The sequence below is a fragment of the Brachyistius frenatus genome, unplaced genomic scaffold, assembly GCF_029030835.1.
Source record: "Brachyistius frenatus isolate BFR_SWC_R1_liver_20210118 unplaced genomic scaffold, ASM2903083v1 Contig_5, whole genome shotgun sequence".
In the NCBI taxonomy this organism is placed as follows: Eukaryota; Metazoa; Chordata; class Actinopteri; family Embiotocidae; genus Brachyistius; species Brachyistius frenatus.
In genome coordinates, this window is record NW_027210604.1 from 6,734,135 (window position 1) to 6,752,020 (window position 17,886).

Here is a 17,886-nt window from a genome sequence, read left to right on the forward strand (position 1 = left end):
TGTTCTTGGTAGAGATCCAGTGAGAAGCTTAAGAGAGGAGATTTAAAGCTATATTGAGATGTTTTCTGGGACTTAAAACCACAGAAATATCTTCTTATGGATATCAAGACTGCAAATAGAGACCTTTAAACTCAGAATAATCAAAGTTGTCAAACACACAAACTAAACTGACTTTAAGGTGCATAAAATCAGAGAGTATGTGAAGATATGCTGAAAAAAAAAATACCAAGAACTATTTGTATGCTGTTGAGTCGGGTTGTTTCTCAACACAGACAGCGAAAGCAAACTGTGCATATTACAGTTCAAATAATAAATACCTTCAAATAACCACAGATCAACACACTCAGGTCCAAATCACTGGAATGTGTCCGATTGAAAACAACAAGACAGAAATGTAACACTGAGAAAATGTTCATGACAAGCGCTGCCACAAAAAAAAAAACATTGGATTGAACACAAAAAAAACACAAGATTTAAGGGTGGTTTGTTCTTTAGATGACTTCTGCTACATTCCCCAAACCTTCTTCTTTTATGCAGTGTAACTGACTGAGAAGTAACATTTACAAATCCAAGTTTTCCTTTTCTTCTCTTATAAAGAGTTTCTTTGTTTTGAACAACTTCTTTATCACCTTAACAAAGCAACATGAGTCTGGAAAAGTACAGTCGGTGCACAGATGACAAAGTACGTTTATGGTCATATCAGGTGAGCTTACCCTAAAAAGTTCCCTCATTGTTTGCTCTGTAAAGATGTTGTGCTTTGAGCAAAAACGAGAAACACAAACGCCTTACGGTTAATAGAGGTAACGAGACTCGAGAAATTAAAAAGGAATAAAGGAGTCTAAGTCTGAATAATTTCAAATAACTATCTACTGTCTGTTGTGTAGAAAATGTGCCAACAGCTTTTGGAAATCTAATTTACCTTTACAAACCAAATGATCACATTATTGACAGATAAATTAATATATTTTTACCAAATCAGCAATCATGCAACAAACTGACAGACTTTCACACGCAGACACGCATAAACAATCATAGAAAGGACAAAAAAACACGCACACACACACACACACACACACACACACACACACACACACACACACACACACACACACACACACACACACACACACACACACACACACACACACACACACACCAAAAAGCAAGAGTAGACACACACATTCACTGAATCTGAGACAAAACTGTTTTTTAAGTCCTAAAAACACGTTTTCAGACGATCAAGATTTGTTCCTAATCCCTAACATGTACAGGAAGGGGAAAAAAAAATTCTATCTGTATTTTTTCACTACATGATGTGGTTAGAGGACGAAAACCATCTGACATTTCCTAAAAAGTTGCTTACCTGCTGGTTTATCATGTTACGAACACATTGTGTTACAGCGACGCCACCGTGTGCATTCATGTGTATGTTTGTGTGTGTTCTTTTTAGGCTTTACACACACAGGTTGAAACAGACACATCTGTGAGAGCGCTTTCTGGATGGTGTTTTCTCAGCAGGAAAAAGATGTAGAGACGGAGACAGGTAAAGAGAGAGAGACTGCTGGATTGACAGGATGTTAACCCCACCAGTTTACTCTGATCATCCCTCAGGTCAGTCCATTAATCCGCCGGTCTCTCTTGCCGGTTTGTCTTCTCTACGTCCCACCGTTGTACGAGTAGTCTGCCTTGTTGTGCATCACCAGCTTATTGTCCACAAAGTAGAAGCTGTCGGACTGCGTCTCGTACGGGTGTAGGACCATCTCTCTGACTGCGAACAGACACAAAACATTACTGCTGTTAGAGGACCGGTTCCCAACATGTGGGTCAGCACCACTAAAGGGGTCACCAAGATAAAAAAAAAAAAAAAAAAAAAAACAGACAAAAAAATAAAAAAGTATAAATACTCCATAATACATTGAAACCAAAGAACAAAACCTTTTTACAAGCCCAAGCATTTGTTTAACAAATAAAAGTACTGTATAAATGTTTTTTTTTACAAATAACTACTGTACTGTAAAATAATAATTTTAATCATCAATACGAACTGAAGGCTTCAAATTGCTGAGATCGGCACCGCCCCACTGCGACCCGAGTCATTGGATTAGAACAGGAGGAAATGAAAAATGATTATGAAAACAAATACAAAGTACAGTAGGACAAATAGTGACTCGTGTATTTCACTGCTCTTCTGACTGAGCCGCTGCATCCTGACTCCGCTCTGCAGCGGTTCTTTCTTCTAAAACCGGCGGTGCAGGTGTGGTTTTTCGAGAGAAGAACATAGTTATCGGTAGTTGTTGTCGCTCTTTTTTCTTCTGGGCAAAAAGGTTCTTATAAACCGACATGCCACCATCGATTATTTTTAATTTGGCAAGCTGTTTTATGTACGTGTACATATTAAACCGCAACGTTATTGACAAACAGGTAGAGAAGAAGCGGAGAGACTGTTTAGCCAATCAGAATGCAGAACACAATGCACGATGCAAATCCGTGAAGCAGCGAGACCGTGAAAGGTGAACCGCGTTATAGCGAGGGTTCACTGTATCTATTTTGTATACTGAAATATCTGGACAGCCGTCGGTTAGATTGCCGTGAAATATTATAACGACGTTCATGGTGCCAAGAAGATTATTTTTCCTCTATTGCCACTTTGAGGTTTGAGTTTTAAGTAAATGTCTTCACACTTAAACAAATCTTCTAACCCATACGACTTTATAGGTTGTTTGTTCCTACCCTGAAATACGACCTCCTGTGTTGTGTGTTTAAAGTTTCTAAAAGTTAGGCAACATTTGTCAGAATAGCATTACACTCTAGTTTTTCCTTGATGTTTTTCAGAGGCATTTAATGTCTGGTAGTTGCATTTGGTTACATTTGCTGTAGCAAACATAAAGTCTTTAGCCATAATATGTAGTAGTAAGGGTTGTATTTTTAACTATGCCAACATACTTTTGCAGAAATTGTCCCTCAGGATTATAGGACTATATGCTACTTGAACCACAGGACCTCCACACTGTTTTCTCAAGTGTGTGTGTGTGTGTGTGTGTGTGTGTGTGTGTGTGTGTGTGTGTGTGTGTGTGTGTGTGTGTGTGTGTGTGTGTGTGTGTGTGTGTGTGTGTGTGTGTGTGTGTAGACTTACTCATGTCCTCAGACAGAGGTGGGAATTCGTAGATGTGTTCACAGGTGTTCTTGCTGCTGGGCATGCAGAAGCCGAATTCAAAGTCAAAACTCTTGAGCAACTTCTCCCTGAAATAATGTCTCTCGATCATCCTGAAGTTTTCTATGGGCATGTCTCCGACCGTGAACTCGACGCTGGATGGATGAAGACAGAGATAAAGAAAGGTGCGTGGGTCAGATATAAGCAAAAACAAAGCATTCAATTCTGCTCGTAACTGCATCCATGTAAATCCAGAGTCACACACGTTCTCACTTACGTGGCTCCAACTTGCCGCAGTCTGAGAAAAGCAGGAGTGAACTGGTAACGAACAAAACGGCCAGCGTTTGGGTCGATGTCCCTCTTCTCTCCTGCTTTATCTAAGGTGAAGATCAGTTTGTATGGAAGAGAATAAAATGAAATGAAACGCTTTTAGACATGTAAATTTGCCATCGGCTCCTCTGTGGTTGACTGAAAACAAACATGTTCCAGCAAATACTGAAGATAGCATGTAATGTTAGCTAACTCCGGCACATCCCGTCTTACAATACATCATGGCCCCGACGCCTACTGGGGCAAAAAAAACAAGTCGCCATCGAATTTAATGTAAAATAGCGTAGAAATCCAAACCATTAGAAAACCAGCAGGGTTAAATTAGATCATAAATTACTTTGTCAGGTAAATATATGCCCACTCTGCCTGCCAGAGAACACACAAGACATATAAATAAGTTTAATTTGATCACTCTTCAGTCTGCTAGCCAGCATCAAGCAGGTGCCGTACTTATCGATAGTGTTTTAATAGTAAATGGAGGTTAAACCAAACAAATACACAGAGCAGTGCAGTGACTCGCCTGCGGATGGAGGTTTGGTGATTTCAAACAGCACTGTGCCGGTCTCCATGTCTCTGATCTTGAACCTGGTGAAGTCAATGTTGTAAATGTTCTCATCTGGGTTGCACAGATAATCTGAGAGAGTAAAAGAGGATCCAGATTAGTTACAGATTAGACACAAAGTGTACAGTAAATAATTCTCTGATAAACACATTCGATTAGTTAGAAACAGTGGCTAGGTATCAGAAAAACAATACTTTTAGAGACTGAAACGTGCTCAAAGAAGAGGATGTTAAAAAGTGACTGGTGCCCATAAAACAGTGGACAGATTTTTAAACTCTTCTTTGATGAGATATTTCCTCATATTTCCTCGAAAACTTACTTCATTTAGGCAGTTTATTTTAACTAGCAGGCAATGAGCAGTTTGACATGTTTTGTTAAATAGAAAAAGGTTGAAAACATGTTAATTTTTCTAAATTATCAAAGCAGTTTTGGTGTTCGCTCTGAAACTCAGGAGGAGTCATATTGGCAGCAATAATAATAATAATTGTCATTTGAATCCCCACCTTAAAGGGCAGGTTTACCCATTAAAAATAGTTACTATTATTATAATCCCCTCAAAATGCCACACAGGCACACAGTCGAGCACCCAGTCAGAAAGAGAAGTTATTTTTATTCCTCTAATCCTTCCTGCCCTTACAGTGGCAGTGTCACCGCTTATTACGAGTTCCCCAGCAGAGCAGACACTTCCTGCTTCCTGCCTGATCCGATACCAACTGCAACATCTATTCATCGTCTCCACTGAGAGGATGAGACAGTGGATATATGCTACTGCTCTGTCGCCTCACACCGGACGAACAAAAACTCGCGCGATGTCGATGTATGGAAGAAAAATGGGTTAAAAGAGCCATAAATGCGTGCGACCACGTCATGTCCACCTCCTAGCTCACTGTCTGTTTTTCTTCTGATTTAATGTTGACATATCTGAAGTTGTCTCTGCATGTTCTGCAGTCTCTCTTGATGGACACGTTCTCTTCTCACTCAAAAACAGTGCGTCAGCTGACGGTGGCCCACCAGATCTGCCTGCTCACACACATAGTGAAACAGTGGAGTGACTGGTGTCTGAAGGATGATTTAATTGTTAGTGATGGCAACTCTGACTGGCCAATCAACCTTTTTCATTAGCAGCGAGAAATGCTCAATATCTCGTGACTCAGTCTACATGTCAGAAGCTGATGTTTTTTCCTACTCGGCTGCTTGTTACAGTTTAAATAATTTGACAGGAGCACGACAGCAGACATAAATCAGGATCGATGTTTCAGCAATATGTTTTGACAAGAGCACGAATCATCACAGCAATGTACCCTGCTGGAAATTGCAGAAACATGGGGATATTTACATTGGCCATAACCAATTTTTTGACAATAATACTGTATCATGGTAATGTGAATGGGGTTGTAGTGACTGTCATGATCAGAGGAATTCTCAGTATTTACGATACAGGCTCTCTCTTGCTCGTCAGGAGCAACTCGTGGGTGGATGGGTGGGGGTGTGGGGATATGGGATGTGGGGATGTGGATGGGTGGGTGTGTGGGGATATGAGGATGGGGGTGGGTGGGTGGGTTTGCTACCTCCGGCCACCCTCAAAAATCGCATTTCTGTTCTTGTTGTCACAGTGACTCCTAACTGTGTTTCCGTTCGTTTTGGGCCCATTTCTTTTCATTTCGATTGACTTCATTAGTGGCAGTGGGAGTTGTAGTCTCCTTTCCTGTAACTGAAAGGGCCCTTTTGCTTCTTTTTGCTTTTGCTTGCTAAATGCTCCAAGCATTGTGTGTGTAAATGCTCCAAGCATTTAGCAGATAAAGAGACATATTTTTTCCACCTGAAGTTGGTAGAGACCAAAAACAAAGCTATACGAGTGAATTTGGAACTGACATTCATCAGGTGGCCAGAAAAATGTGTCCACATGAAAAGGGTGCTTTGTATCCAGTGGATGTAGATATAAGTAACTGCTAATAAGTTTGGTTGAAATCAGCTCAAAAGGGGATGGTGTGCTGATGATGTGGCAAAAAATGACAGAGAAAATGATTGGATATAAGTTAAAATTCAAATAGTCTGCATCTTTACTGGGAGTTTACGGTTACCCAGTGTTCATGCGAAATGTAAATGAGAAAATATGTTTGTCTGGATCAATCAGGATGAAGATGCTTCCAAGTTGTAGCCTGAGCATGTTTATTTCTACATTAAACCACGCTGGAGGATTATTCTTAGTGCTCCTTGAGGGTTATTTTTCATGTTTATGTATGGCGCATCCCTGATGTAGAACCACAGCTCCAACTCCCAGCATGTTGTCAACTCCATTTACTGCATGAGGTGAGCGCTCCTGACAACGCTGATCTGATGCCTTGTGACGCTCTGAGGCCTTTGCTCCTCTGTCAGTCTGAATGCTGAGGTCAGCTCGTTTACACACATCAACTCTGCATATGATGCTCCAGTTAATGCTGTGCAACACCTGAACATTCACACGGCCTCCACACAAACACACACGAAACAGAAAAACACCCTCAGCAGCAGCATAATTTTAATTAATAACATACAATGTCTGTGCCTGCGAGGAGTGGGAGCATTAATGACAGATCTGCATGTGTGTGTGTGTGTGTGTGTGTGTGTGTGTGTGTGTGTGTGTGTGTGTGTGTGTGTGTGTGTGTGTGTGTGTGTGTGTGTGTGTGTGTGTGTGTGTGTGTGTGTGTGTGTGTGTGCGCTCTCTCTCACTTTGCCTCACAAAACCTGAGGTGTTTGTAGTAAATTAGTGTGTGTGTGTGTGTGTGTGTGTGTGTGTGTGTGTGTGTGTGTGTGTGTGTGTGTGTGTGTGTGTGTGTGTGTGTGTGTGTGTGTGTGTGTGTGTGTGTGTGTGTGTACTTTTGCACACACGCACACACACACACACACACACACACACACACACACACACACACACACACACACACACACACACACACACACACACACACACACACACACACACACACACACACACACACACACACACACACACACAGACAAAGACACAGACACCATCTGAGAATAACTTGCTGCTAGAAACCACTGAAGCCGCAAGCAGACTCCAGTTTATCACTGTCAGCTCTCCTTCTTGTTTGTGATAGTAAACATCTCCACACAGAACATGTCCCAAGCTTTCAGTGTGTTTGTGTCTGACTGATCAAATCTACGTGAATTCAAAGTGCAGTGTGTCTAGTCACTGCAGTCAAAGCTGAATTAGGCAACATACTAAGTCAAAAATGAGTCGTTGAGAGTTGACTGCGGCTGGAAACAGGAAGCTCGTCTGCAAACCACTTCTTCAAACTTCACCTTCAGCAGCTTCTGACAAAATTCTGCTGTGACTTTGAACTTCATGTCCTTCATCAGTGAACAAATGGATCGGCAGAATATTTTATTCCCACCACTTACAGTTGCCGCTTTTTTTGTGGACACGGCTAATGGGCTCATGGGTATCCTAACTTTAACTCTGTGCTTGAACATGAACAAATACAACACACTGATATAATAATTTCGGAGTGTGTTTCTTTTGAAAGGAACATAACATATTTTGTACAGTGTTACTGTATTGACGAGTTTTCTGTCCTAATACATTTAATTGGTATAAATATTAAATTTGTCAGGTTTACTGTTTGTAATTTTATCTCACTGACATCAGCCTCATTATTTACTGTCCATAGCTGTATTCAGTTATGATGCGTAAACAGTATTACTAAAGCATTCACTACTGTTGATGCGCAGAGAAGCCTTCTTGGATTCAGAGTTTTCCAAGTCAGAAATCAGACTTCAGGGGGCGTTCAAATTTAACTTCCGACGGGAAAGTCAGAATTTCTGAGTTCACATTAAAACTCCTGAATCGTGGAAAAGCGTTCACAGTAAATTCAGTGTCTTTTTACAGAGCTTAGTGCAGGCAGCAACTGATTATCAAAATGAGTCTGCAAAACCAGACACCGGTCACTTTCGACAGCAAATCATTTCTAATTTCTGCAGCAAGTAAATTTTTTTTGCTGCATCCCTCCACCTCTTCCAAGAGGTAACCAACTTCACAGCATGCTGCTGTTCTGTGGATTGCTATTTGTTACCGAGGTACAATGACAACATGATGGATTGATGACCAATTACTTTGGACTTAATTCTTCATTACAATGAGTTGTCTGACTGCACTGTCACATCTTTTGGTATATTTCCAACAACTCGGTATTACATCAAATGTGTACGCCTGCCAGTGCACTAGAGGATATCGTGTCACGTTTTGATGTGCTTAGGCGTGAAACGTAAGGGGGCCTTAGGTTGAGTCACCAAAATCCATGGTGGTTTGGGGAACCATTATAGCTTAGGTCTTAAATAAGTAATTTTACATAGGTAACGTCATGTACGTGACGTAATTCAGTTTATGTACAATTGGTAATTGATATACGTGACGTTATGTATCTTCAACACATACTGCACCCGATGACCCAGAACCAGTCAAAATATGGAGATCTGAGCTCGTTTTCGCAGTTCACCCAGTTTACACTGGGACAGGACACACCTGAGGAGCCTTATAGTATCAGGGTTTGGCACAAACATATTAAAGGCTTATAAACACAACATGCGTGCTGGCCAAAATAACCGCTGACACTGATAATGGGATCTAGTTTAATGTGTCCCACTTGAGCTTCAGATTGGTGGGTACATCCTAACTGGATGTTTCCACAGTTAATAGTTTTTTTTTTCATCTCCCTGGAAGTGAGACACACATTTAATCACGTAAAAATCACAAAAAAAAGGTGAAACTTTATCTACACTGTGGGTTTATTAAGTGTGTAATATGAAAGTAATGGCAGTTTTAAGCTAGTTTAAAATTGATAATACAAAAAATGTGGTCAAATTTGGATACAAAAAAAAAATCATTTTGTCAAATCAGAGGCCCATTTGGTATCAATAGAAATCTGATTTCCTCAGTAAAGCAAATCTGAAATGTAAAAATTCTTTCAAATATCAGTTTTAGCATTTAAAAAAATCTAGCACCGGCTCTGCAGGACACTGCAATTAAAGAGAATGAAGAAAATATGACAAGAACAAAGATGTCCACTTTAGTTGGTCATCTTTTGGACTTACTAAAGGGAGATCTGACCCTTAGGTGGGAGAAAGAAGGCACTTAGCTCAGATGGACTAATCCGGTTTTGTTTCCCATATCAAGGCAAATCCAACTAAGCACTGTGGAGAGGGGGCAGGGGTAAAACAGTGAGGGGGAGGGAGATGGGGATGAAGAGATGTACGAGGGTGGATCAAAAAGATGCTTCTATTGCACATGAACAGTGTGCAACATGGTGACGTGCGCAGACCACAGAGAAGTTATACCCTTCGTGAGTAAGAACTCAGTTTCTTCAGAAGTTTCTTCGCTTGATCAAAATCAGCACCTGAGTTACACATGCTTTTGTGAACAGTGATCCGGGTGCGTCTGTGATTGTTTATGCACCTGAAACTTTAGTGGAGATCGTGCATCAAAGTTTACAAAATAAAAAAAAAGTCACACCAGGTATCATAATGTTTAACACACACATTTTATTTTTTTTATCTAACCAGCTTTCAGTCACCATTTTATGGTGCATAAATGTTTAATCTTTTCTTGCAAACTCAACTTCCACTTTTTAATCCAAGCTCTTGAGCAGCCAGTTAACTATATTTAGGCATTATTAAAAACCAAAATGTCTATAAACTGTTAAATGGATGTGTGGTCCCATAGATCTTGTACATTATACCGTCCTTACTATATTACAGGATTTTGAGTAAACATCGTTTTCAGGATACTTGTTTTTCAATAAAAAACATTTGTAAAAAATCAGCTCAGCATAACACAGGAGCAATTTCCTCAACTAGTCACTGTGATAAAGTTTAATAGCGTGCAAGTGTGAAGGAGTGACGCATCGTGTTTCTGCCTTACTGACCCGAATTTAGGTTAGGTTAGGTAGTTACTTTATTAATCCCAGAGGGGAAAATTTTTTCGCTACAGCAGCATACAGAAGCAATAATAATAATAGAACAATAGAAAAGCAATAAAATAGCAGTAAAATAGCAGTAAAAATATAAAATATAAATATAAAATATAAAATGCACAGTATATACAGTGTATACAGTACAGTATATATCTATATATATTATATACAAACAACCAAGAAACACAGTCAACAGTCTTATTTTGCCAGAGGTGAGTTATTGTAAAGTCTTATTGCAGTGGGCAGGAATGATCTCCTGTATCTGTCCTTGTGACAGCGGAGCTGGAGGAATCTTTTGGAGAAAGTGCTCCGCTGTCCCTGCAGGTGGAGAGGGTGGTCAGGATTATTCAATATGGACAATAGTTTGTTCAGCGTCCTCCTCTCCACCACCTTTTCCAGGCTGTCCAGTTTGTAGCTGATGATGGAGCCAGCCTTCTTAACCAGTTTGTTAAGTCTGTTGGTGTCGCCGGCTCCAATGCTGCTCCCCCAGCAGACCCCAGCGAAGTACAATGCACTGGCCACAACAGACTGGTAGAACATCTCCAACATCTTGCTGCACACATTGAAGGATCGAAGTTTCCTCAAGAAAAATAGTCGACTCATCCCCTTCTTGTAGACAGCGTTGATGTTGGTCTTCCAGTTCAGTCTGTTGTCCTGGACACACCCAGGTACTTGTACTCCTCCACCATGTCCACCTCCTCTCCCAGAACTCTCAGCGGTTGTGGAGCCATATCAGACAGCACACTGCCCAGACAGACAAACTGTGGTCTGCCTGTCAGGTAGTCAGTGATCCAGGAGACGGTGGACGCATCCACCCCCACCACCCGCAGCTTCTCACTCAGCAGCAGTGGTTGGATGGTGTTGAATGCACTGGAGAAATCAAAGAAAGTGATTCTCACAGTCACCGGTTCCATCCAGGTGAGACTGAGCTCGTTGCAGCAGGTAGATGATGGCATCGTCTACTCCCACATGAGGCTGGTACGCAAATTGCAGCGGGTCCAGTGAAGATTTCACCAGCGGCCGAGGTGGGCCAATACCAGCCTCTCCAGCACCTTCATCACATGAGATGTGAGGGCAACCGGACGGTAGTCGTTGAGGCCAGATGGAGTCATCTTCTTCGGTACAGGAACCAGGCAGGACGTCTTCCACAGCACCGGGACCTCCTCCTGCTTCAGGCTCAGGTTGAAGAGGTGTTGTAGGACCCCAGCCAGCTGGATGGCGCAGGTCTTCAGGACCCCGGGGCTGATGCCTGTCAGGCCCTGCAGCCTTGCTTAGCTGTCTCCTAACCTGGCCAGTCGTCACAGAGAGGGGGGGGGTCAAGGTGTCAATGGAGGAAGAGCCCTTTGAGATTGAGGGCTCTATGCAGTTCACCGGGGGGCAAAAGGGGGAGGGGGGAGGCAGCAGAGGTGTTTGGGAGGTGTGGTGTGTGGAGGAGACAGATGAGGGCGGTGAACTAAACCTGTTGAAGAAACAGTTTAGGTCATTGGCCCTCTCCAGGTTCCCCCTGGTTGTCTCTCTCTCCCCTTGAACCCAGTAATCTCCTTCATACCGGTCCACACCTCCCTCACGTTGTTCTGCTGGAGTTTTGCCTCCAGCTTCCTCCTGTAGGAGTCCTTGCACTCCCTCATCTTCTCCTTCAGGTGGCGCTGCACTCTCCTGAGCTCCTCCCTGTCCCCAGACCTGAAGGCTGCTTTCTTCTTATTAAGAAGAACTTTCAGGTCACTGGTGATCCACGGCTTGTTGTTGGGGAAGCAGTGTACAGTCCGGGATGGTACGGTGGAGTGTTCACAGAATTTAATGTATTCTGTGATACAGTCTGTCATGCTATTGATTGATTTCCCTGTTGATGACTTTAGCGTCATGGCAACAGTGAAAGCAGGACAAGACACTGACATTTGTTTGGTGGAGCATCATGGTAGGACTCAAAATACGGATGCAGCTTACAGCACTTGGAAATCCGATTTAATTATACGCAACTTTCAGTTAGTCTATGTTCACTACGAGCACATGCTTTATAGAAGCATGAACAGATGTCGGATGCCTAAACAGTCATTCTGAGACAAAAAGCAGGCTCCGAATGTCTCTTGGTTGTTTTATCTTGTCTTTGAGATGATATCTGTGTCGGGACTTCCCTAATTATATGACCCATTTGTGTCATTTTATAATGATCACAACAAGCGTAAAGTTGGCCTGCTTTCATCACCTGCTACCCCATTTAACTTCACAGTAAAGCGGAGCATTTAACAGCATCAGACCTGCAGCAGCACACCGTTAAAGTAGTACAAGCCAACAAGACTGCAGGGCTAAGTGGGTTATCTGAAATTGCGGGTCAGTGAGTTTATTTCAACAGATCATCACCCGGTTATTTTGCTGTCACACTGAAAACTTCACAGGTCACTTCTGTGTTTGCATGATGTCTTCTGTCAGGTCTCACCACTGTGAATCCTTTTGAAGACACTCAGGAAATGTCATTTAAAGCAGTGAAACTACATTAGAGGTGCTGATGAGTATGACTGACCACGACGAGTGTAATTGTTGCATGCTGACAATACAGAAATATACAAATATCACATTGGTCCTCTTCCTAAACCATTATTTTCCTGTTTCCTATGCTGATTGCTTTCCCAGTTAACTGTTAAGTCAAAGCAAATGTCTTGTTTTGTTCGACCAAAACCTTAAATATTCAATTCATTACAATGTAAGACAAAGACAAGCAGAGCATCCTCACATCTGAGAAACTTTGACCAGCAAAGTTGACATTTTCACTTGAAAAAAAGGCCTTTTAGAAAAATAACAATCATCAGAACAGTTATAGATTTTCTTTCATTTGAATAAACGATTAACTAATCATTGCATCTCAATATCTGAAGCTCAGTCCCTCGATTAACACTTAAATGCTCTCCATAACTAGTTGATCAATTACACACTTAAATGTAGATGTAAGTGTTTATGAATGTATTTATCAACAATTATAACTCCTCCAGTGAATAATGATGAATCATGATAATGATGATAATGAGGGTATAAAATATGTCTTGTTATACAAGTTATGTTTGTTGACAAATGCTGCTTGCAAATTAATAAGCACTGTAAATGTCCTTGTGGCTGTTTACAAATATATTATAGTGCAGGACTTGGCAGAAAAGACCTTGAGGGAGGTCTCAAAGAATAAAAGCAGCAATTGAGATTCTGCTGAGAGAGCTAATTCCTTTAATAAGACATAGATGAACATCAGTTAAATCCGAAATCAGGAGAAGGTTGGGTTGTGGAAGGAAGCTGCTGCCACAAACACTGTGAATGAGTGTAATCATCAGAGTGGTGTCACAATGTTGTAAACCTGACACACTGTGATTGAAAACAGCTGATGCCAATCAGCTAATATAGCTCAGCTGCACTGGAGTAATCAACTGTGCAGTCAGGCTGATGCTGATAGAGTTGAAGAGAATAAGTCTTTCATATCAAGGTACACTGTACGTCTGCTTCTTGGTTAAATTTTTTTTTTTTTTTTTTGCATGTTTAATGCTCTCAAATTGGGCTGAAACAATTTGTGGAATTATCAATTAATGTACCAGAAAATCAAATTACGCCTATTTTAATAACTGATTAGAATCATTTCTATGCAGAAAAAAGCTTTCTCTGTTCTACATCACTGTAAGCTAACATTAATTTGTATTATTGATACATTAAATAAATTGTTTAGTCTATGAAATATGGCTGAGCTGAAAGCCATGTCTTCAAATGTCTTGTTTTGTTCAAGAGAAGTCAAAATCATCAAAGTTATTTAATTGACGATAACACAGAAAAGCAGCAAATCCTTTCAGTGGTGGAGCTGATATTTTTTTTTTAATATTTTTGCCAGCAAATTGACTTGACTTTTCTGTCAAAATTAATTCAGCTCTAAACACAAAAAAGATTAATTGGAAAAGAAAAATATTTCTGAAAATATCTGTTAGTTGCATCCCAACAACAAACAAGACACAATGACAGAGTCGGCAGGGAGTCTTCCTCACTCAGGCTCCACGCTGACGCGACAGATTAAGTTTAAGATTCAGTTAAGAACATTTGGATCAAATCAGTAAACTGAGCGGAAAGCTTGTTTTGTCTATGCTTATCTTAATGAATCTCGGCATCAGCAGCTTCCTTTGATTACCGAATGTACAGAGGGCAAAATGATGAGTGGCAACTTTGTTCTGTTTGAAAGTCACTTTTCTGAGAGTTTATCTGAACGCGACGTTTCCTCGTCTGTGATTCGGAGACATCTGAGTTCTGAGCAGCGCTCTTCGACTCAGGACTGTTGTCAAGTCTGGCTGAGATGCCATCAGCTTTGTATCATGCCACTTAAAAGAGGGATCAATTTCCGCCACTCGAGAATGTGTAGCAGCAATAAACGGAAAGACACGATTCACAAAACAACAGCAGGGCTTCAGCAACAGGCTGTTTCCTGCTTTGTTTGACTGCCATGGTGTCTAGTGAGTGTTTGCGTGTACGCGAGTCCATTTCTGTCCATATAACCCATTAAGTGACAGATACCTACAGTACACTGTTAAACAGGCGAGAAGAGGAAAGAAAGGAGGAAGTGTGTGGGAGAACAGAGATGCACGCTCCGCTGGCTGTAACCAAGGAGAGATGCTCCACGTTGCCGTAGTGATTCAAGCGTGTATCCACGTTGCTGTGGTGATTCACACATGCCTCCTCTTGCCTCCAGCAATGACGCTGCCAGATAAGAAAGTGAGAGTTTCCAAGACCATAATAGGGTCCAGCGTGGGAGACAGAGTCATTACGATGTTCGTGTACGCGTCCGTGCGCAGCTGGACATCGATCTCATATAGACTCACATATGGCATCAGACTTGCGGATCAAAACACAAAGAGAGACACTCATATGCTCACTGTCAAGCCAAAATACAGCTGAAATGACTCACATAATCTGACTCCCAATAATAGACAAGTTAAATGAGAATTAAAGAAACTAGCAGACTTTTCGGTGGCCGTGAATAAAAGCACACAGAGCCACAGGATGTTCCCAAAGCTCAGTAAGCTGTGATTATGTTGGAGTGGACTAGCAAGAACTCACTCTCATAACTTTACATTCCTGTGTTATGAGCAACATGAAAGAAAGAGTACAAAAATAAGGAAAAGAGAAAAAGGAGGATGGAAAATGTGATTTGAGTGGAGTTATCTTTGCTGTAGGAAAAGTTTCAAGAGAGTAACAAGATAAGCGCTCGTCGTTACGTGTAGAAATGTGTTCAGTGGTGCTGCTTTTGAAAAGATACGTGGCCTTCAGAAATGAAGAAAAAAAAAACTGAATTTGTGCTGATGACAAGTCCAAATTCCCCAAACACCTTTTAAATTAGCTATAAGAAAATCCCACAGTGTGTTTGCACGCTCAGTAATGTAACTGTGTTGTGTAAGGGAGGTATTACACTGGTCTTTAAATAGGCAGACGTCCCTCTGTCACTTGTTAGCTAACTAACTGGGCTGATAATAGACGCAGGTGTTCTTGTGCACATAAGAGCTTCCTGGAGATTTAGAGGTTTGACATTATTAAAAAAAAAAAACAGCCGCGTTAAGTAAAACACTATGTAATCAGCGGGTTTCTCATTGCGACATTGTGAGCAGGCAAAGCTGGAGAGTTGAAAACTACTTTAAAAAGAGCAGTACTTTAAATATTAGACCTCTCATCTGCAAGTGTTTTCTGACATGAATACTGCTGTCAGTACTCGTGACCAAGGCAGTGGCAGAAAGAACTAGAGTTGGTCCCCGGGCGCTGAAATGTGGGGCTGCCCACTGCTCTTAGTGTTTGTGTGTGTGTTTGTGTTTGTGTGTGTGTGTGTGTGTGTGTGTGTGTGTGTGTGTGTGTGTGTGTGTGCATAGGAAGGGTCAAAATGCAGAGGATGACTTTCCCCACGGGGATGAAGAGAGTGAATAGAGTACTTTAGAAAAGAAGAAAAAAAAAAGTATACTGCAATACGGTACTGTACTAATTTACAATTTATTGGCGTTTGTGCTGGTGTATTGTTCCTGTTTGTTGTTGCTCTACTCAGAAGTCATATTTTACTCACATTTATTTGACATATTTTTTACAAATGAAAAGAAGTGATCAGCTTTCTAATTTGGCACATTATTACTGTACACGTTAAACAACACTATGCATAAGGTAGTTAAAATTAGCTCCAGCTCAACTAAATGCAACAGCAAATGTTACTTACTGCATCAGTAACAATGATGCAACCATGTAATATAAAACAATATCACAACTACATCTTTTTTTCTCCTATTTTTGTACATAATTGTAATTAAGTATTTTTACTTTGAGGTATTTGTACATAAGTAAGGGACCTTGTGGCTATTTTTACTGAAATAAAAAGTAACGTCTTTAACTGCACTGAAGTAGATTTGAGTTGAATGGTGACCCCTCCTTCACCTCAGCATCTCACTTCCAGCCAAATTATCCTAAAGTGAAGAAATGCAGCTAAAGAGCTGATGTGATTTAACAGGGTACAGTGTCCTGCATGTTCAGCAATTAAGTGCATTTGGTGACTCCTTCACTGCTTCATCAAGCCGTAATGCTTTCCAGCCTGGTTGCACTTCTTCAAACTGCTCACATGGTCGTTATTAAAGCAGCACACTTCAGCCACCTCCGCGATTGTGTGCAATACATTTAACCTCCACACATCACTTGAAGGCTGGCACCTCCACAGGTCACCGGGGCTACCGAGAGACCAACCGAGAGGGCTTTATCTGCAGACGGGTACCTCAATGATGTCAACCATGTGTTTCAATAGGGCCTATACATTACATAAATGAGGGGACACGGTAATGACGTGATGCATGACTCATACTGGAGCTGACAGATTTCAACATCTCTGTCGTCCTTCTTTACTCAACAACCAACACAACAAGCAGCAGTTAACTTACTCTCTGTGATCTTCTGCAAGCCCAGGACATCCTCCGGAGTGACCACCTCGCTCGCGAGCAGGTCCTCCTCCGTGGTCATCGGGACCCCGACGTCGGTGGAGTTGCAGCCTTTCTTCACTTTCATCGCCGGCGTTTGCTTCGGGCTGCCGTTGCCGGTGCTGTCTGTGCCGCTGTCGGTGCCTCCGGTGTCTCTGCCTGGATTACTCCCGGCAGGCTTCTTAGCGCTTGATGGGTCCTGGCTGTTGCCTCTGCTGGTACAAGAATAGCTCATTCTCCGCTCCTCCTCCCCCTCTCTTAACCCAGGGCTTCCAAGATACAAAACAGTCCCTCCCTCCCTCCCTCACCGAAGGATGCAGAGTTGCTGTCTGTTATCCGGTGCTTAATTCAAATCCGCTTCGCCTTTATGATCCAACAGTCTGTCTCCGCAGGCAAAGCGCGGCCGCTGCTCCCGTTGGCTGAGCGCAACGTGCGGGGAGCGGGATCTAGTCTGCTGCTTTTCTGCGGCAGCTGCTCTTCGAGACGCGATTTCGGTTATGTCAAGTAAAGCCTGGACATCTGTGTGAAATAATCTGCGGGGTTTGAAATTGAAAAAGAGGCGGCAGATGGTTGTTGCCGTCAGAGAGGGGGGTGGGAGGTCTTCTGCGCACAGTCTGCGCGACAACGAACCAGTGCGCACAGCAATCAACATGACAAACAGCTGATTAATTCAAAACACCACTAATAATTGCACTGCCTGTTACATTTGTCTGTTGAGGGGGCAGAGCTAACCCGGGGAAAAACAAATGAGGCTACTAGCAGGTCAGTGTAGTATAAAGCTCTGAGGTAGACAGCTAATGGTTTATTGTAATAATCGGTAACCCTAAAACAGAATAACACCAAATCCTCCTGGTAGATATATTCTTATTGATAGCCTACCAGATGGCCTATGCAGCTAACTCTTAACTGATCCAAAGT

At 41.8% G+C, this 17,886-nt stretch overlaps 1 protein-coding gene across 3 annotated transcripts; it reads right to left on the reverse strand.

Annotated features, from left to right (window-relative positions):
• Positions 1 to 1,050: 1,050 nt before the first annotated feature.
• LOC138633272 (protein unc-119 homolog A-like) lies at positions 1,051 to 17,546 on the reverse strand. Of its 3 annotated transcripts, XM_069719429.1 has the most exons (6): positions 17,277 to 17,546; positions 16,933 to 17,180; positions 4,002 to 4,115; positions 3,429 to 3,528; positions 3,134 to 3,306; positions 1,053 to 1,768 (listed from the first exon to the last, which is right to left on the reverse strand). In XM_069719429.1, exons 2-6 carry the CDS (start codon positions 17,054 to 17,056, stop codon positions 1,656 to 1,658), a joined length of 624 nt encoding a protein of 207 aa, XP_069575530.1. In that variant the 5' UTR covers positions 17,057 to 17,180; positions 17,277 to 17,546; the 3' UTR covers positions 1,053 to 1,655. The 3 variants fall into 3 exon arrangements, with proteins under 3 accessions (XP_069575522.1, XP_069575510.1, XP_069575530.1); XM_069719421.1 differs by lacking the exon at positions 17,277 to 17,546 and having other exon boundaries at positions 1,051 to 1,768; positions 3,429 to 3,519; positions 16,933 to 17,245; XM_069719409.1 differs by lacking the exon at positions 17,277 to 17,546 and having other exon boundaries at positions 1,052 to 1,768; positions 16,933 to 17,245.
• Between the last annotated feature and the right edge of the window lie 340 nt (positions 17,547 to 17,886).

What these genes read in the sequence shown, in the direction of transcription:
- LOC138633272 (XM_069719409.1), bottom strand. Translation starts at nt 17,203, where the DNA reads ATGAGCTATTCTTGTACCAGCAGAGGCAACAGCCAGGACCCATCAAGC. An exon ending in CTTGCAGAAGATCACAGAGA is followed by an intron (nt 4,116 to 16,932) that starts GTAAGTTAACTG and finishes TTACTCTCTCAG; the next exon opens with ATTATCTGTGCAACCCAGAT. An exon ending in CTGCGGCAAGTTGGAGCCAC is followed by an intron (nt 3,307 to 3,428) that starts GTAAGTGAGAAC and finishes TCATCCATCCAG; the next exon opens with CGTCGAGTTCACGGTCGGAG.